The 19,094-nt window shown below is 36.0% G+C and overlaps 1 protein-coding gene across 1 annotated transcript in view; it reads left to right on the top strand.

Annotated features, from left to right (window-relative positions):
* The window catches only part of SAMTOR (S-adenosylmethionine sensor upstream of mTORC1), a 30,991-nt gene extending 12,189 nt beyond the window's left edge, over positions 1-18,802 (top strand). Inside the window, exons 2-5 of the mRNA XM_054632312.2 lie at positions 492-633; positions 8,802-8,975; positions 12,336-12,450; positions 15,522-18,802. Coding sequence (XP_054488287.2) covers positions 492-633; positions 8,802-8,975; positions 12,336-12,450; positions 15,522-16,151 — 1,061 coding nt within the window. The 3' untranslated portion in view covers positions 16,152-18,802. The remainder of the gene's footprint in view (positions 1-491; positions 634-8,801; positions 8,976-12,335; positions 12,451-15,521) is intronic.
* The last annotated feature ends 292 nt before the right edge of the window (positions 18,803-19,094 follow it).

Raw genomic sequence — 19,094 nt, 5'->3', positions numbered from 1 at the left:
TACTGGGCCTGGCTAGATTAGACAGCAATCAATGAGAGTATGAATTTCTTTTTCAGTATACCCAAAGAAATCTATACTGTGGGTTTAACTTTCATGGCTTTTTCACGTAATGTCACCTACAGTACTTGCCATGGATGTGAATGCTAACAGAAACCTTTAAATCTTTCATTTCTAAAATGTTTTTTGTGTTAAATGCTCATGCACAGAAACCTGAAAGCAAAACTTCCCAGGGACTTTAATTTCACAGAACAAATGGAACAAAATCCATGTACTGATATTTCTAGTTTCTCAAGTACCCAACAGCCCCTTCCTGCCCCAAAACTTGGAATTTTGTGTTTATGACTACAGAAAGGAGAATTTGTTTTTGTTATGTGCAGGTAAAGTAAGCTCTTGGTGCATTATGTAACTTTTAAACTGGACGGGGATTTTGCCATGGAGATAATGAGAGACTTTGTATCTGATGTGCAATTTTTTTGTTTTGTTTTGTTTAGTGGGAGACTTTGATAAGATCTGGCGTGAGCACTGTGAGGATGAGGAAACTCTGTGTGAATATGCTGTGGCAATGAAAAACCTTGCAGATAATCACTGGGCAAAAACTTGTGAAGGGGAAGGCCGAATTGAATGGTGTTGCAGGTAAATAATGTATTTGAAACACACAATTGCACGCTTTTACTTGCAATTATTTATAATGCAAAGCTTAATTGTTTTTTACTTTTTGCCAATATTTAACATTTGTCCTATAGCATATTAATAATTTATTGCTTTCTTAAAGAAATACCTTCCTAGTATTCCAGCTTACTAAGGAAATAGCTTATGAAGTGTTTTTTTATTAGGTGATCCTTTTTTTGAAGTATTTTCAATAAACTATTTTTTCTCGAATACTGAAGCTGTTTGCAGATAAACCTGTGAAGTATTTTTCCATGCTTCTGAACCTAAGCTGAATAAATGCAAGGAGTGTAACTGAAGTTTAATTTTCAGGGGTTTGGTTTGATTTGTACATATAATAGTGTTTGATGTCTACATGCAGATCTCTGGTGCTTAATTTTCAGTTCTTAATCTCCTGTGACAGATTTTACCCCTGTGAAACTTGTTTTAAATGTGTTTGAAACTCTAAAATTCCTACTAGTCATAAACGTCTAGTTTTTGTTGGGCTATCTGAATTGTCAAGTCATGAAATGAGGCACTAAACTATTTCAGTCCCTGAGGAAAATAAATAGTAAAAAGAGGAGAGATGTTGGTCATTCAGAATTCCTGCGTACAGTTGGCCTCCAAGACATACCACAGTATCTGTACAGCAGAATAAAACAAAATGCTGCTGAGATTTAAATGGGAAGAGAATGTATCAATGGTCTTGCCATTGGGAAGGGAATGACTTCAGAAAACCAGAAAGAAATCTTGTGTGCCAGTCTGTAGGTCCTGCAGGTGAGTGTTGCAAAGTGCTGAGCAAAGAGCAGTAGATGTGGTATTGCTAAATTTAAATTCTCTTGAGCCCATAAAACAAAAAAGAGAAGAGGGAATTGACTGTGAAACAGTTGATCTTGGTGGCAGCTTGAGCTCTTCTGTGGTTCTGGAAATGGAGCAAGTAATAATAAGCTGAGGTTTTTTACCTGGCATAGACTATTAAATATTTGAAAACCATTCCTTTATTTATTAATGTTTTATTCTTTAGCTTAGAAAAAAAAGTCATAGCTAAGTGTTTCTTTCTAGACAGCTTTCTGGACATGCTTTGTGTATCTGTATCCTAATTACATGAGAGGTGTCTCAGTTACAAAGAACTAAACCCAAAAATGGACTGAGCATTTCAATGGCTTTGTCAGGGATAAATCAAATAGATTTTATTGAGGTTGTAGTAGACTCTCATTTATGCTATTGACTTTGTTTGGTGGGGGTTTGATATTTTGTTGGTTTTGGGTCTTGTTTGGCTTTTTTTTTGTTTGTTTTGTTCTTTTGTTTGTGTGCTTGTATTGTTTTTTTGTAATTGGCACAGCACTGACTTTCGCTCCTTTGTGATCCCCTGCTGCCTATTTCTGTTTTCCAGGCTTCCTGAGTTGCTAGTTGTTTACTTGTATTTGTGCTGTTCTTTACTTCTGTGGAAATGCTGGTACTTATATTTCTCTTTACTACATTACACTCCTTTGAATCATATTGAATTCTAATAGTCCAATTTCTTGCAGCATCTTCCTCCCACCCTGCCCTGATTTGGCATCACTCTCAGATCATTTATGAGGAAATGAAACTGACTGTTCCACAGTTCAGGTTATCTGTGAAAAAAATAGTTGTACTGGACCCAGGGCATATTCCATGGAACATTGCTTGGTATTTTCTTACAATTTGATTGTCAACTAATATTTGAAACATTTTAAATAGAGCTGTGTGTTACTTTTATTTCAGCTAAGCAGTAAGCCTATAGCTTGTGGCAAGTTTGTCTGTTATCCTGTAGGATAATGTTTCTTGTGGACAGTGATGACTTATATATGAAGGTTTTGGGGCTCCCACTTGGTTTCTGTTATAGATCACTTACAAAGTAAACATTGAAGTAAATGTCCAGTTTGGGCTTTGCAGCCTGAGCTCATATTAGGAAGAGAATCCACCCACTAAGAGATGCTAAAATGCTTTGTCTTGGTATAAAGCTTCAGATAAAGCACATAGCTTTTTAGTTTGCAAAGTCAAGGGATTGGTAGAAAAGGAGAGAATATTTTTAACTTCTCAGATTATACGGAGGCCTGGATTGCTAAATACCAGAACATATCAGATTGACTTTGTGTTCTGCAATTTTTTGTTCCTTCTCACGGGGCCAAGATGTGTGCCACACAGGTGGCCCGCAGGTCCCATTGCTGTTACTCCGCCTTGTGCCCGGGTACAGAATTGCACGCAAGAGAACTTGGCATGAAACTTAGGTGAAAGCTTTTGCTCAATGCTTATTACTATGTTACCATGACAGCAGGAAGGTAGCTGTTTCATATTAGATGAATTTTAATTTGTGAGTGGAGTGCTGAAAATAGATTGGAACCACCCGTGTATGTCTCCTGAAGAAAGAAGAGACTGCGTTTTGTTTTAACTTGAAGGACGATCTTTTCAGTGATCTGAAAGTGAGAAGTGTTTTTTCCACTAGTTAAAAGGAAAAAAAAGTACAAAAGACTTTGAGTTTTTGTTCTTTCCTTCATTTTCCTTGTATTCTCCTAGGAACTGATAAAATAAATCAGATAGCATAGAATAACCACTAGAGAAGCTATGCATCCTTCTCAGGATCAAGAATAACAATTTTGTTTTTCTTTCAAAAGCCTTTCTGTTGAAGACACTGTAAAAAATCTGATATTAACTCTTAAACGACATGACATAAAACTTACTGTTTTACTTCTTCATTAGTGTTGATTTAGATTTAAAGAGCATGTATCCCAACTCCAGAAACTGTAAAAAATGGAAAGCAGTAACTGATAGACTGTGCTGGTGGCCATATGCTGAGTTGTATAGAGCCAATTTTGTTTATTGTTTCAGGAACACATTACAGAACTGTTAGGTGGGGAGAGGGATGGGGGAAGAGGGATTAAAACTTTATCTGCTTTCAGATCCACATTTGTGATCCCCTGAGTGGTGGTGTAAAAAGCCTGGGCAACACTCAGCTGTTTCTTCCTTCCTTCCTTCCTTCCTTTATATACGTTTAGAAAATTGAAAGCGAGTAGCAAGTGATATTTGCAAATTAACACTTCTGTTTCTCTTTCATTTATACTACAACACAAAACTTAAACAAAACATATTAGGGTAGTGTTTACCCTGAATAATTGTTGTAACTCTTTGATTTTTGCTGGCATAGATAGGCGGGTGAACCTTTGTACACACAATGAATGCCAGCCTGTTCTGGTTCTAGTTAGAACAGAATAAGCCAGACCAGCAGGTTTGCTTCTTTCTGTTGCTTTTGCCTCAGTGTTAAGACTTGTGTTGACTTGACTGTTTTTTTTAAAGAGCATAAAATAAAATCTTCTAATTATCATGACAAAACACTATCTAGACCTGCACTTTTTTTAAAAGTCTTTTGACTGTTTAATGAGTAAAGAAATACAGTTCTGATGAAATTAATGACAGGTGAGTACAGAACTGTTTGGAAACATTTGCCGAGAATAGATGTGAGAAGCTTATCTTAAAAATGTGATTTACTGAGAAGGATTCTGTCAGAGTGTGTGTCTCTCTATCCATAACTAATTAATATTTTTATTAGCAGTCTGCTGGAGTAAAGTGTATTTATTAAATTTGGAAATGAGACCAAAGAGAGAGGAACTGTCACTCTGAGAGCAGAATTAAAATTATTGCAGTTATAAACTATACTAGACATTATCTACTATATTAAATATAAGCTCTACAAATAAAGGCCAGGGAATAATTGATTGTGTCAGTCTTTCAAAAAACTGTTTTGATTCTGAAGCAGGCCATAAACTGAATATGAAGTGGTCATAGGATGCTTTTGCAGTAGAGGCAATTATCATACTTAAGTGTGTTAATGAGATTGTCCACCAGATATGTAAAGTACTACTCTGACTTCATTTAGCATTGCTCTTAGCCAAAATATCACCTTGGCCACTGCATTTAAAAAATAACAAACAGCAGCTCAACTCCAAGAAAGATAAAGAAATTATCAAAAGCCTTCTATTTTTTCCACAAAAGCCTTGGTGTTCTTTTCTAGAAACTGGAGCTGTCTAGTCAAAAGAAGAGAAGGCTAAGTAACCTGATTGTTAGAGGATCTTTGAGAATAACAGATCTCTGCTAGAACTGGAAAGCTGATCCTGTTTAATTGGAAGATTAAATGAACGAGTGTTTGCAAGTCCCTTCCACACTGTTTTGCAGGTTTTTTTGATGATTGCAATTAGATGAGCAATTCACTGCAAGGAGAATGGAACTGAGGAAGGTGGAAGAAACAGCAGGAGGGGAACCATTTTAAATGGGAAAGGACAATGTTCACATTTATATGACAGTCTTAACTTTTTGCTGTTAAACACATTGTTTGCTGATGATAGTAAATTGTGAGGAGCTGTTAACTCCCTTGAAGGCAGATAGGCTCTCCAGAGAAACCTCAACAAATTAGAGGGCTGGGCAATCACAAACTATATGAATTTTAACAAACACAGGTGCCAGATTCTGCACCTGGGATGGGGCAACCCTGGATGTAAGGATGGACTGGGGAATGAAATACTGGAAAGCAGCACCGTAAAGGGACCTGGGGCTCCTGGTCGATGGCCGGTTGAATGTTTGATTAACAAAATCATATGTATTCATATTGGCTTTTTCTGACACTTCATGTGTCCAACCCAAATGGCAGACAGAGCAGGGGAGTCAACTGGAGCAGGTTATTTATCATTTGATATTTGGAATACAGAAAATAAGTTTCACTGAGGAAATACAAAGATTTGATTTTTTGATTTCTTTTTTAAAGCAAAGACATTAACTTCACACTTCACCCAGAAACCTAACCTGTCTCTCATCTAGGAAACTGAAACAGTTTATACCTGAAATATTTATTTTGCAGTTTGTGTGAACTGTAGCAAGTGTCAGCTCAGGTAGCGTTTACGTTGTACAATTCTTCACAAGCAGGTATGTTAATTGTAGAGCTAATATTGTGTCATCACAGGCTGAATGTTTGTCAGTTAAAAATGGAGCTGTGTCAGATTTTAGAATTATAAAATAGATTCCTTAATTTTTGCTTTGTAGATAATTGAGATGCTCTGTTTCTTACTTGAGACAGTTGTTAAATGCAGAGTGTTTTATAACTGCAGACTCAAAACCAGGGTGATCAGTGATGGGTTTAATGGCTGTGAAGTTCAACATCTGGCTGCATCAGCACGTTACCTTGGGGTAAACTACAGAGTGCATTATTTCTGCTAACTACCAGTGCAGTGAGTGGTAGTGCCCATGTGCTTGCTGTTACCCCACAGGAAGTGTGAAGGTCACTTCTACAGGAGGAGTACATAGGCAACTCCTCTGAGAGCTCAGGAGCCAAAAGGGCAACATGTAGTAATCATGCCAGAATGACTGTGACGTCAGAAAAGTGTAAAGGGAAGATAACCCTCAGTGGCTATGAAGTGCAGTGTGATCTGAGCTTTTTTTGTTGGGATTGGATGGCTATGAAGTGCAGTGTGATCTGAGCTTTTTTTGTTGGGATTGGGTGGATTTGGCTGGGGTTTCTTGGTACCCTGTGGTACTGCACCAGTATGCAGAGCCTGGGATCTGAATGTGAAGAATTGTATCCATTCTTGGGCCTTCCTGTGGCATTGGCCAGTTGTCCACCAGGGAAAATGAAAAAGTAGGAGATGCTTCTCTTTGTTGTTAACTTGGTAGTGTCTTAAGTGCAAATGAGGAAGGTCTGTTATAAAAAATACGGAATTATGAGAACTCAGTTGACATGGTTAGGGGTAGAAAGATGGAACACTCATCTGCATCAGTACCAAGAATGAGGAAGAAATGGCTTCTCAGTGACAAGATGAATTGGCACTTTACAAGTAGGTGGTTCTCCCGTGCTCATTAAATGTTAAGCTGGGTAGCATACCAGCTTCTAGGGAATTAAAAGGTTGATAACATGAATAGTTGAGTAGAAAAAGAAAACATTCTTCCAAGCTTGAGAATTCTCTCATGTCTTACATGTCAGTGCAACACTACTTAAACTGCTGTTGATTCTGGATGTTTTAAGATACATAATGAGAAAAAAAGACTTAGAATAAAAATAGAGACTACAGCATGCTAACAAAGTGGTGCAGTAGCTGATAAATGGAGAAAAAAGATTTTTCTTTTCAAGTTGCATTTCTTTGACTAATTGATACACAGAACTAAATAGTTCTAAATTGATAATATGCTTATAAATAAATAATACAATGTGTAAAATACACTTTAATTAGTATACCAGCAGTAATGCAAGTGTTTTTTTCTGGGGTTCTCATTTGTTTATTGATCTCCTTAAAATCTTTTTCCTGCTAAGTGACTGGCTTGTTATACTTAGTTTTAGAATTGTTGTCTTTCCGTACGTGCAGTCTCTAATGGGTGGAGTTGCTATAATTTTGCAGTCTGTATGTCTGGTAGTATTGCAACCTAGACTGGAGCATCTCTCTTATGAGGAAAGGCAGAGGGATTTGGGCCAGTTCAATCTCAAGAAGAGACAACTGAGAGGGGACCTCATCAATGTCTATCAATATCTGAAGGGAGGGTGTCAGGAGGATGGATCCAGGCTCTGCTTGGTCATGCCAGCCAGTGGGACAAAAGGCAACAGGCAGAAACTGATACACAGAAGTTGTACCTGAAACGGAGGAAGAAGTTCTGTACTCTGCAGGTGACTGAGCGCTGGAACAGACTGCACAGAAAGGTAGAATCTTCCTCACTGAAAATATTCCAGAACCCTCTGGATGCAGTCCTGTGCCATATGCTCTGGGATGACACGACTTGAGCAGGGAGCTTGGATCAGATAATCCTCTGAGGTCCCTTCTAACCTGACCCATTCTGTGATTAAACAGAATTTCTGACTCAAGGCACTTCTTTCCTACCCATCTTGGGGTAAAGTTTTTTCTAAGTGTGCCTGTTTGTGTATGCTTCCATCTAAGAAACTCAGTGCCACTCCAATGACATTTTTTTTTTTGTTGTCCTTCACATCTTATGTGATGAAGAGACTGGGTATATTTGATGCCTAAAATATCACCAAACCTTAGATTACCTGTGTATTCCAAGTCTTTGTCACTATTTGTGATTTAAATGCACCATTTTACCAGTGTGTCCATCCTTAAATCTGTGATGTGAAATGTCATTAACTTGTTCCTGCTTTGTATAAGATATTATTAAACTACACTTGAAATTATTTTTTTGTGGAATGTTCCTTCAAATCTCTGCAGTCTTGTTAGAGGAAAATGGAGTGAATTTCAACAAAGCATCATAAAAATGAGTTGTTCAGAAAAGATTATTCAAACAAGTATTATTTCTGTTGAAATTTTCGTGCAAATACTTGGATAGCAGATTTAATTAATCTGAATTGTGCAGGGTGAATCCAGCTTTTTAATTTCACAGCAACACTTTTTTTCCAGTTATATTTTGTGGATGAAATTCAGTTATTCTCAAACACAGTGCTTGCTTCTCATACACTAATGCTGACTACTGATTGAAGAACACAAGTGCTGTTTAACTTCTTTTGTAACAATAATTTCTTTAAACTGGCTAATATTTCTGTTCAAGTATGATTAATTATTTTGTTGTAGTACCTATAAGAAAAATGAGTAAATATGGGAAAAAACTGAAAGCTAAAATAAGTCTTTGACAGTAACACAGCTACTGTCTGTTACTTAAAAAATGTCCAGTCAAACTCAATTAAAATGAAAATGTAAGTTTGTGCATAAATCTGGATTAGGTTTCTTTTCCCCTAGTTTATGTGCTAGCAAGAAACACATTTCAAAACCTTGTGTTGACAGGGAGCTAGTTCATAACTCTTTGCACTATAGTGGAGAACTGAGCTGAAGTTTACCTTCTGGTGATGTTCTGACAAGAATTCTGCTGTCTTACTCTAAATGTCTATCCAGATAAAAAAAAAACTTAAATGTATACTCAGCTGTGAGTTATGGCATAATTTGGGGGGAAAAAAAACCCCACCAACCCACCACTCATACTGTCGGATGTATCACATCTTTTTTTAATGTTGATTTACCAAATTTAAAATAAAACTCAGATTTGTTTAAAAGCTGACAGCACTTGATCTCTTAACCCTCTGGTATGTATCTTAGCTGTAGTAGTGACTAACAAGAGCATTCAGTTTTCCTGGGGAATTTTTCTTTTTGTCTTTTCAGTGTATGCCGAGAATATTTTCAGAATGGTGGAAAAAGAAAAGCACTTGAGAAAGATGAAAAAAGAGCACTTCTTGCTTCTAAAAGCACTCCAGCTTTAAATGTTCCTCAGACTCCCAAGATTGAAGATCCTTTGCCAAACTTTGGCTTGACAAATCATGAAGCTGTGACAGAAGAGTAAGTTTTACATGTTTTGACTTTTTTTCCCCTTTTTTGAGTGTTAAAACTTACCCTGATGTTTTTTTCCCCAGAACATGTTCGATCAGTCTGATGTATTTTTAATAGCTAAGAAAGGCAATTTTCACGTGAATATATACATTTCAAGAGCTGTTTATGTTGTAGTATATTTTGGTGAATGCCATAAAAAATTGCTTGAGAATGACAACTTAGTCATCTTCATTTTAGTGCTAAAGCAATTTCACTTTAGTATGTCATTGGTGTGCAATGCAATTTATATTAAACCTTGAGGTGAAATAAGGGAGATGTTAATTAAGTTAGAATCTAATGGCTGTTCAGCACTGTTGAAAAGTAAATTGCTTATGTAAGTACTAAGTGCCAAATGTAAATATCAGAGTACTTAAAACTTTCTCTTCATAAATAATTGCAAAGAAACTCTTGATTCCAATTACACACTTCAAAAGCAATTTGGAATTACAACCCTTAACTTTTAATGTGCTAGCTTTCTGATGACTGGCTCTGCAGAACTTGTAGTATCCTTGAGGTATTTTCCAAACAACAGTTTTAATTTTGTTTGTGACCTTCACTCAAGCAAGAATTTTATTTTTGGAATCCAAGACTAACTTTATTATTTCTGAAGTCCCACCCTCCATTTTTTTTCCTAAATAGTGTGTCATGTTTGTGACTATACATGTGTGATGGAAAAAAAATCATATTTTGCAAGTACAGTGAAATAATGAATGCATAATCATAGAATCTATAAAAGTTATACTTATGAATTGTTTTGTATTCTTTATAGATTAGTTCTTAGAACTTCTTGCAGTAGTGTTTTTTCTATTGTGTAAAGAGGTTTTTTCCTTTATTGTATCATGTCTGCTGTGATCAGCACTTACTTGAAGCTAGGTGTAGGATAAGTTAGGGAAGAATGACACGTTACTAATGTTATTAGTAGGTGTGTCTGTCCTTAGGAGCTGGTGTCTTCTGTGTCTCTCATGTTTGTTTAAATCAATAGGTTTGATGATCATATTTACTTTAAAGCTTTCTACCAGTGGGAGGCATTGTCAGGATAAAGCATTGGTTCTCTCTTTGCATCTCTTTGATCTCTGTCTTCATACTTGCTGCAGTTAATAGTGGCTGTTGCAGAGCTAACTTCACCTGCTTTCTTTCTACCAGTTGTTTGTAGCCTTCTCTTTTGTTCTAATGTATACAGAAAGGAGTTAATAGAGAAGTTTTATAAATTATTTTAAAGTATTTGTTAGTATAGTGAGTGCTGATGATTTTTATTTTCATTTTCAGAAGTTTAAAAATATACACACCTCGTAAGACATACCTGGAAAAGGCAAATTTTATAATATCTACCTTAGTAAGCTACAAATGATAGTGAGTTCTTAGTAGACCTTGAACAACAAGGCATAACTGGTCTAAGTTACTGCCCAAAGAAATCAAAATTCCTTTTTTCTTTCTTGATGCCTTACAGAAGAAATTACAGAGTTTATCCGAAAGAAAATGGATTGTGTATTACACAAAACAGAGATCTCTCCTGAAATGCTTTATCATGTAGCTTCATTGCTTTAGTAGTGAAGTCTGAAAGTTGGTACAGGGAATATGGGGAACCTACGCACAGTGTTTAAAGACTGTCACTCCATTCTGGTCATGTAACACTACAAGAGTGTGGGTTTGTCTATCAGTATGACTAAGCCTGTGACTCTTTGTTTTACTCTGGTAGGTGTGAAGACAATAATTCTGTTCATCCCACATATAATCCTCTCTCTCAAGTAATTTATAAATATATATAAATAAGGTAGTTTTTGTAAATAGAAGACAGAATACATCATGGTGATCTTTTCTCTGTACCATAGGTGAAGTGACTGTCCTGGAAATTAGAGGCTTCTGGGATTTGTTGCTTATTTTAATCTGTACAAGTATTTCATTGAACACTTTAAAGGGAACATGTTTAGATCTCTAGAGGCTCTCTCTTTTTCATGTGAAGTCCTCTCTGTACCGTAGTATCCAGTTTCCTCTTGTTATGCTTTCTGTGGTCCCATGTGTCCATTGATTTGGTGTTACCATATTAGACTCTCATATAGAATGTAAGCATACATTTTTGTGTTTGAGTGAGGAGGGATCTGCCATTAGTGTCTCAATTTGCTAGACAAAGAGATACACTGGTCTGAGAAACCACAAACTACCCTTATGTGGGAAAAGATCTCTGATTTGACTTCCAACCATGTTCGTGATTTATGGCTACTAGGATCTGCCTACACAGTATCCAAATTCCTGTTCCAAGTCTGGAAAAATTGTTGCTTTCATCTTCAGTCTGAAAACTCACTCAGTACTGATTGACTTAGGAGGCAGCTTGGTATTGCAAAGGTTAAAGGTAGTTGTTGCACTCTTTGCCTTGGTCACGGTGGTATTTTGAGAGAAGTGTGCTCTGGATATCCTCTGTTCTGTGTAAAAGCAAAATGTTTACATTTGCTATTATTTTGCCAAATGCAACAAGACATTTTATCTTGCTTTTCCAACATCCTCTCTCTGGTAGGCTACTGGGAGTCTAGAAGGAGCCCAGAGAGCCCAGATCTCTTACTGCTGCTTAGAGGCTTTTCTTTCCTTTCTGCTTTGTTGTTGCTATGAGTATAGCCATGGCTTGGTTTTACTGCATTGGCCCTTCACCTCTGTTTCTGAAAGTTTTTTGCAGTTATCTGTCTGTCCAGGGCTGAGCCTTTCCCAGAAACATGACAAGTTACATTTTGGAGATGCCAGTTGGTTTTGGCTACAGAAACTTGAAGCAAAAAAACATTTTATTTTTGGAATGTTATTCGCATTCTCATCTTTGTGAAGTCCCTGTGAAAGCTGTGACTTTGTTTGCCTCTGTTAATGGATTTTGGATATTCTAAGATGCTACAAATCATCATGGAATTTTTTTAGATTGCAGCCCTGTAAATGATGCAGTTTATGGAGTTGTTCTCTGTTTCCCTTTTCAACTCATGAAACTTTAATTCTGGTGTCTAGTGTGTCTTCAAAATCAGTAAATACTACAAAAAGTTAAGTGAGAAACACAAAACATTATGAGAGTCTGTCTAGTAGACACACAATTTGCCATTTTATTTACTTGCTACAAGTGCAAAAGTGCATAGTTATTGCACCTTCTCTGAACAAAACTCTTCCACTTGAGAACCACCTGCTTTTATTGATGGATCTTGGTTCTTTAGGTAACTCAGCAACTGAAGTAAGGCATTCACTTCTATTAGTCACTACTGTGGTGTTCTCTGAGAATCTTTTGTATTAGTTACCTGAAATTGTAACTCAGAATACAGCTTTAAAAGTTACATTTGATAAAACTTAATTCTTGCTACTTCTTAGGTTCCTTCACTCCTTGGGAAAGATCAGATTACTTGATGTTGGTAGCTGCTTTAATCCATTTCTGAAGTTTGAAGAATTTCTGACAGTTGGCATAGACATTGTTCCAGCTGTTGAGGTACGTAATGTTTGCTGTATTTAGTATAAACTTGATCCTCAAATTTGTGGAATGCCTCAGAATAACTGTAAAAGAGTATGTTTAATACTTACATGCCTTTTAAATATTTGCTTTAGTAGGAACTAAACACTACATCCTTTTCCATGAACAGGCTCTAAAGTCCTAGTTGTATTTTCTTTTAAAAATACAAATTTTTCCCAGAGCCATGCCTTTATAATGGCATTATTAATCTTTAAATTCTTGAAAATTTTAGTAGCCATCTTTTAACCGTATTTCAGATGACTCCTTGCATCTTAAAAGGTAAAAATAACAATTAAGTAGGCTTGTGCTTAGGCAAGAGCTTCTCAGAAGCTGCATTCACTGACAGAAAGAAATGATCAGTGACTGTATCTGGTGAGTTTTTCTGGGGAGATTTAGTATTCAGAAGTGCACTATAAGGGAGCATTTATATTTATTGCTAGAAATATTTTTGAGCTAGAAATATTTTCCAAAATCCAGAAGACAAATTTATCAGCATATTTGGGGTAAATTACTTGATTTAAGTGTTTGACTATACACACTTTGACTACTTACAGTTAAAAATCAGGCTCTATTAAAATCTGTGGCTGAAGGTAACCCTCTTTAGAAGTGGAGAGGTGAAAAGAAATGTACAGGTGAAAAAATACAGTTAACTGGAAAGTAACATTCTCTTATTTGCTGCAGTGTGATTTACATGCTAAATGCCTGGTAGTTTGTTGTTGTTACCATGTTTAGTCCATTAACACCTCATTTGTATTTTTGCATACAGGCTGAGAGATATTGAAAGATATTCTTTAAAAATTTGAGCCTGATAAATTGCTTTCAAAAGCAATTCAATGTTAGTTATGTCTAAAATACAAACTTTGAGTAGATTTTGTCTTGCCTAATTTGAAACACAGGCATCATGATTACTTTCCATGACTTTGGAGGCTGTAGGACTGTGTAGGGCTGTTGGGCATGACACAGGAGGTAAAAAAGACACATGCCACTGAAGTGGGAGCCTGTGGCATTTAAAATGGTAATACATGGCAAGTGAATTTCTAGCTATGATGCATAGATCCTCAGTGTCTACATCTCAGGTTCTAAGTTCTAATTACAGTCAGTGAAGATCTATTAGAAATAGTCAAACCTAAATATCTGCTGTTCTTTGATGGTGAGGTGAATTGGGTCACTGTGTATTGACTAATTCTCCAGTGACTATAATGGCAGCCTAGGTACCTAACATCATATGAGTTGAACCTAAACATTAATTTTTGAGTATGCCTAGTTAATATTTTTCTGTCTACTAGTCTGTTGTTCTGCTCTCCTAAGAAAGCTATATGTCTTCTCATGAAAATCAATTTAAATGTGCAGTGACCAAAACATTTATTGGGAAAAGTCCTGAAAAAATAACTTCTGTGGATTTAATGGAGGAACATATGCAATTTCTGTGTACTAACCAGTTCTTTAGATTCTCTCCCAGCAGAAGGGAACAATTGATTTCTGGTCATCTGGCATGGTTAGTACCATAGCTTCATGGTAGGAGCTCCCAAAGTGTTAATGTACAAGTGGTGACACACATGCTTACTCTGGGCCTGTCTCAGGCTCACCAACATCTTTGATTATCTTGGATGCTTTGGTTTGTTCAGGGCACCTTAAAGGCTGGCTAGCAAGTGTTCTTGGAGGGACAGGGAGTACAGTTTGAGCAGTCAAATGCATCTGCTAGAATAAGCTTAGTCCTACCTCCAGAACAGAATTAATGTGCCCTGATGTACTGAAGATGACTCTTCTTTGAGCTGCATCAGCACCATAACCTTCTGAACAAATTTATCTCTTAAGGCCAGAAGTTGCCTGGGCTGATTTAAGGTTTTTGGAATAACAACCAGAGGTTAATTATGGTAGTTAATGTCATCTCCTGACTTGAAAAAATTATTTTGAGAAGTTGTGGTAAAAGCTGAAAAGAAAATAAACTGGTAAAAATTTCCGATTTAGCAGATTTCTTAGGTAAGACCCTAAAGGACCTTTTAAAACAAATTGAAGCACAGAGGCTTCTTACAAAGCCAGTTTCTTAAATAATGTTGATCAGAGGGTTAAATAGTTCTTTCCTTAATAAAAAAGTATCATCCACCTTCATATAGAAATGCTTTGGATATAGACTAAGTAGCTGAGTAATACTTCAACTAATTTGGAGGAATAAGAAGCATATAATTGTGGAAATACAAGGAAAGGAACTGAATTGTTCGTTATGTAACTAAAGGATAAATGTCTTCAAAATTTTTTGAATATGGAAATATATTTCCATTGATGGTTTTGGGTTTTGAGAGAGAGGGAGAATGCTTACCAAGAAAAGATTAATATTTTCTTTAGTTAAGCAGCATGCACTCACTTCCTGGTGTCCTGGGGTAAAGTACACTGAGGGAAACGTGCATTATTAGATGGCAGGAGGATGGAAACTGAGACTGGGGTGTGCAGCAGATGCTGTCTTGGAGTAAATATAGTCTGAGACCAAAAAAAAAAAAAAAGTAAAAAAGAGGTGGAAGGGTACTGGAGTTAAAAATTAGAATATATATATCGATACTTGAGGGTCCCTTCCAACTCAGAATATTGTGTGAAATATCTGTGCAAATTATCCACATAAGTAGGTTTGTGTTCTTAAATGTCAATAGATGCACTGATAACTGTTCTTTTAGTGTCTGTGAGGACTTAAACATTAGTTCAAGACTTGTATATCAAAAGTTCAGTAGCGGATTCCAGTTTAACAACATTTTTGTCCTAAGTTGATTACAGATTCCACTTGAAACACACCTTAGTCCTGAAATTGTCTTTAACATTATTTCTGCATTACTAATTTGTGTGTCTCCTCTACTCAGAAATACTTGGTTTTTTTCAACCGTATATGTGTGACCATTAACTTTTTAACTCTTTAAGTAAAGTTAGTAAAGTTTACTCCTGAGTAAAGTTAGCGCGTCACTCTTAAGTTTTAAGGGAATAATTTATTTTTCTGTGGATTTTGGTTGTATTTGCTCTTTAAACTAACTTTGATATTTGGTTTTCTGTTTTTGTCACTCCACCAGAGCGTATACAAATGTGACTTCCTAAATCTTCAAATTCAGCAACCTCTTCAACTGGCACAAGATGCTATAGATGCCTTTCTTAAGCAACTGAAAAATCCCATTGATTCTCTACCTGGAGAACTGTTCCATGTTGTCGTTTTCTCTCTCCTTCTTTCATACTTTCCATCACCCTATCAACGATGGATATGCTGCAAGAAGGCACATGAACTTCTGGTATTAAATGGCTTATTGCTTGTAATAACTCCTGATTCATCTCATCAGAATCGCCGGGCCATGATGATGAAAAGCTGGAAAATTGCCATAGAGTCCTTGGGTTTTAAACGCTTCAAGTATTCCAAGTTTTCTCACATGCACCTGATGGCATTTAGGAAGACTTCCCTTCAAACAACAAGTGACTTAGTTAGCAGGAACTACCCAGGGATGTTGTATATCCCACAGGATTTCAACAGCATAGAGGATGAGGAGTATTCCAGCACTGCCTGCTACGTTCGGTCAGACACAGAAGATGAACAGCTAGCTTACGGTTTTATGGAGCTGCCTGATGCTCCCTATGACTCAGACTCTGGAGAAAGCCAGTCTAGTTCTATTCCTTTCTATGAGCTAGAAGATCCTATATTGCTTCTGAGTTAATGTGGTCGTTGAAATGCCCTTTCAGTCAAACTTCTTGCTTAACTAATTTTGCTATACTAACGTGGGCTCAACACAGAAAAAATGGTTTGCATAAAGAAAATGCAAAGGTTTACAGAGTTTGCTATTTTTTTCTACTTTTGAATTTTAAAATTTATTCTTGTATGAAAGTGAAAAAATACAAGTTTTATGCAAATGACTCATGTCATAGCATAAATTGCTGTTACTTTCTTTAGATTTGTATCACTATTTTTTTTTTCCAGAAAGGTACCATTCTTTTCTTTAGTGCTGTGAAGTGTGAATTCTATTTAATTTGTTAAATGTTGTTTCAGTATTTTAACTCAATGTGGTTGAGCTTAAGGCACTGGAGTTGGTGGGCTTCTGAGAAGTATACGTAGGAAGAAATAATTTGCACTTTAATTAAATGTGCAGATAGGTTAAGACACTTGGTTGCAAATGTCCTTTCTTAATTATGGAACAAAACTTTTTTTCTTCCAAAATTTGTTTCACTCTGGTTAAGCCTGGGCTGGAGAAACAATAATGCTTGCACATTTGACTTTATGTTTATTGCAGCCCTTGTGACGTGACACCAAAACACTGGAATGTATTCATCCATAGTTCTACATACTGTGTAATTTCATTGCATAAATAGCAATTTCTGAAGAGGTTTTTCCTCCAGAGGAGTATGGTACGTCTAGACAATTATGTTTCACTCCAAAGCTGGAATATGTTTTGCAGTTTTATGAGTATACAAGCACTAATGTATATCAGTATTTGCCCAACTATGGTGTTCTGTATTCTTTTCCAACTGTGTTTTTGAGGGGACAGAGTGGGTTTTGTCATTTTTTAAAAGTAAATTATTTATGCATTTTAAAAAGAAACAGCTTTTCATGAATTGTCCTTATTTGTAGACCTAAGTTAGCCAGTGACTACAAACTGATTTTGTAAGAAGGAACATAACTCTACAAGTTTTTCAAGGATCCACATATTTGCATAAAGCCATGTAATTCAGACCACACACATGAATTTAACACATGCTTTTTGTTTGCTTATTAGGACCCAACTGACTTCTGTTCAGTTAAATGAAAACTCCATAGCTGACTGAAAACTGGTCTGCACTGTAAAGAGATTAAACATCTATTTTTACATCTATTAAGTTTTTAACTTGTATAATGAACCTGTGAGTTTTTGCAGGAAAAATAAATTCTGTTCAGTGGTTAAAAAAAGGATTCATTATTAGTTTAGCTTAGGTTTTCCTCCATTTAAAAATAATGGCCAGAATTTTCAGATTTGGATATTAGGCTCTTAAATCTATATGTAAGTGCCTAATAGTAAATTATTAGAACTAGGTGCCAGATCATGATTTATTTCAGACTTCTGAAAATTGGTAAAAAAATACTAATACAGTTTCACAGGTTATTGTCATCTTACAAGATGAAATATCTTACATTACACTGCCACCTTGTATTTATAATATGAAAGTTGCTAGATAAATTGAAGTTGTAGTGTGGGTTTTACAGTGCTTGCTACAAAAATGAAACTTACTCCTTCCATTGAAGTTTTGCACTGAATGTGTCACAGTTTGTCCTACCTGTTTTTCTTTTATAGTATTTCCTACATAGAGTAATCACATTGGTCCAGCTTACACTCAGATGTGATCTGGACTGTGGTGCTGTATTCTTTGACATAAGCTTTTTGTCTCTTCTTAACTTTAAAGCATTCCCAAATTCCTAATTCAAATTTATTATTCAGTCTGAATGATAGGGTTATACAAACCAAGCAATTATACTGTGATGTGTAAAAAAAAAAAAAGAATTAAGGTTAGATGTACAAGAGTCATGGTTCACTTGCTGATTTTTGTTACAGAGAGTACTTCTCTAATGAAATACACAATGGCTTCAAAATTGGCTTTTAGTCAGTATTTTCATTAAAATGTTTGTCATTGAAAGCCTTTCTTCCCAATTAACCACTGGTTCCAGCAGTGCTCATGTTAAAATATTGCTGCTGTAAATTCAGCTCTTTATGGGAGGTTAATAAGTGCATTCTTCAAAGTATACATAATATTTTAACTGATACTCTATTTAGAAACAACAACCATCAAACATATGTTGGCATTGATTACTGTAAATGGGTTTGTGACTCATACACCAAGAAGTGCAATTCAGATCAAGATTTACCCCCCAAAATAGCTTAAATATTAAGGTTTAACATTTAATCCTTTTTGGGAGGTTGGTGACAACACTGTGGTTTAGGGACCTGAGATTCATAACAGCTTGGTTTTCTTGTTGATCATTCTGAATGCCCAAAGTGGGTTTATTGGTTATTTGGTTTTGTGGGTTTTGGTTTTTTTTCTTTTTTGGTTTGGTTTGTATTGTTTTTTTCACAAGGGACAGTAGATTGTGGTGAAGGAGGAAAGTGTGATTTATATAAATACCTACATTTCCCTTAATAATAAAGTGGTGATATCAGGAGTTGTTGTATATTTGGCTTTGGTGCAAGAATATTATTTCTAGGTTATGAAATATTTGAAAATTATGACTGTGCAAGGTGCTGGAGAAGAAAAGGAAGAAAACGTGTTGGCATCTCTGTTGTCTTTTATGTCACTACTTTTGTGAACAAAGCACATTTATTAAAAAAAATTTGAAAAACCGAAAGCATTTTTTAAAATTCTTGGGGATTCAACTGTTGTCTTTTTCTCTTGCTGTGCAATCTGTTTATGCTGAAATCCAGTGAAATCAATGCAAAGCTATTTTCTTTATTTTCAAGGAGATAGTTGTCTTGGGTTTAATTTATAACCCCTAAGGATGTTGAATTTGGTACTTCAGTTTCAGCTTCTACATCTCAGTGGCGGTCTTTGCTTTTCAGAAGGGTTTTTTAAGTTCCTCCAGTTGATTCTGTTACCATGCTGCTTTCCCTGCCCACTTAGATGTGACCATTTTCTAAGCA

This window comes from Agelaius phoeniceus, chromosome 5 (assembly GCF_051311805.1).
Source record: "Agelaius phoeniceus isolate bAgePho1 chromosome 5, bAgePho1.hap1, whole genome shotgun sequence".
Taxonomy (NCBI): Eukaryota; Metazoa; Chordata; class Aves; order Passeriformes; family Icteridae; genus Agelaius; species Agelaius phoeniceus.
The sequence above is the reverse complement of the archived record's forward strand: the minus strand, read 5'-3'. Positions and strand labels throughout refer to the sequence as shown.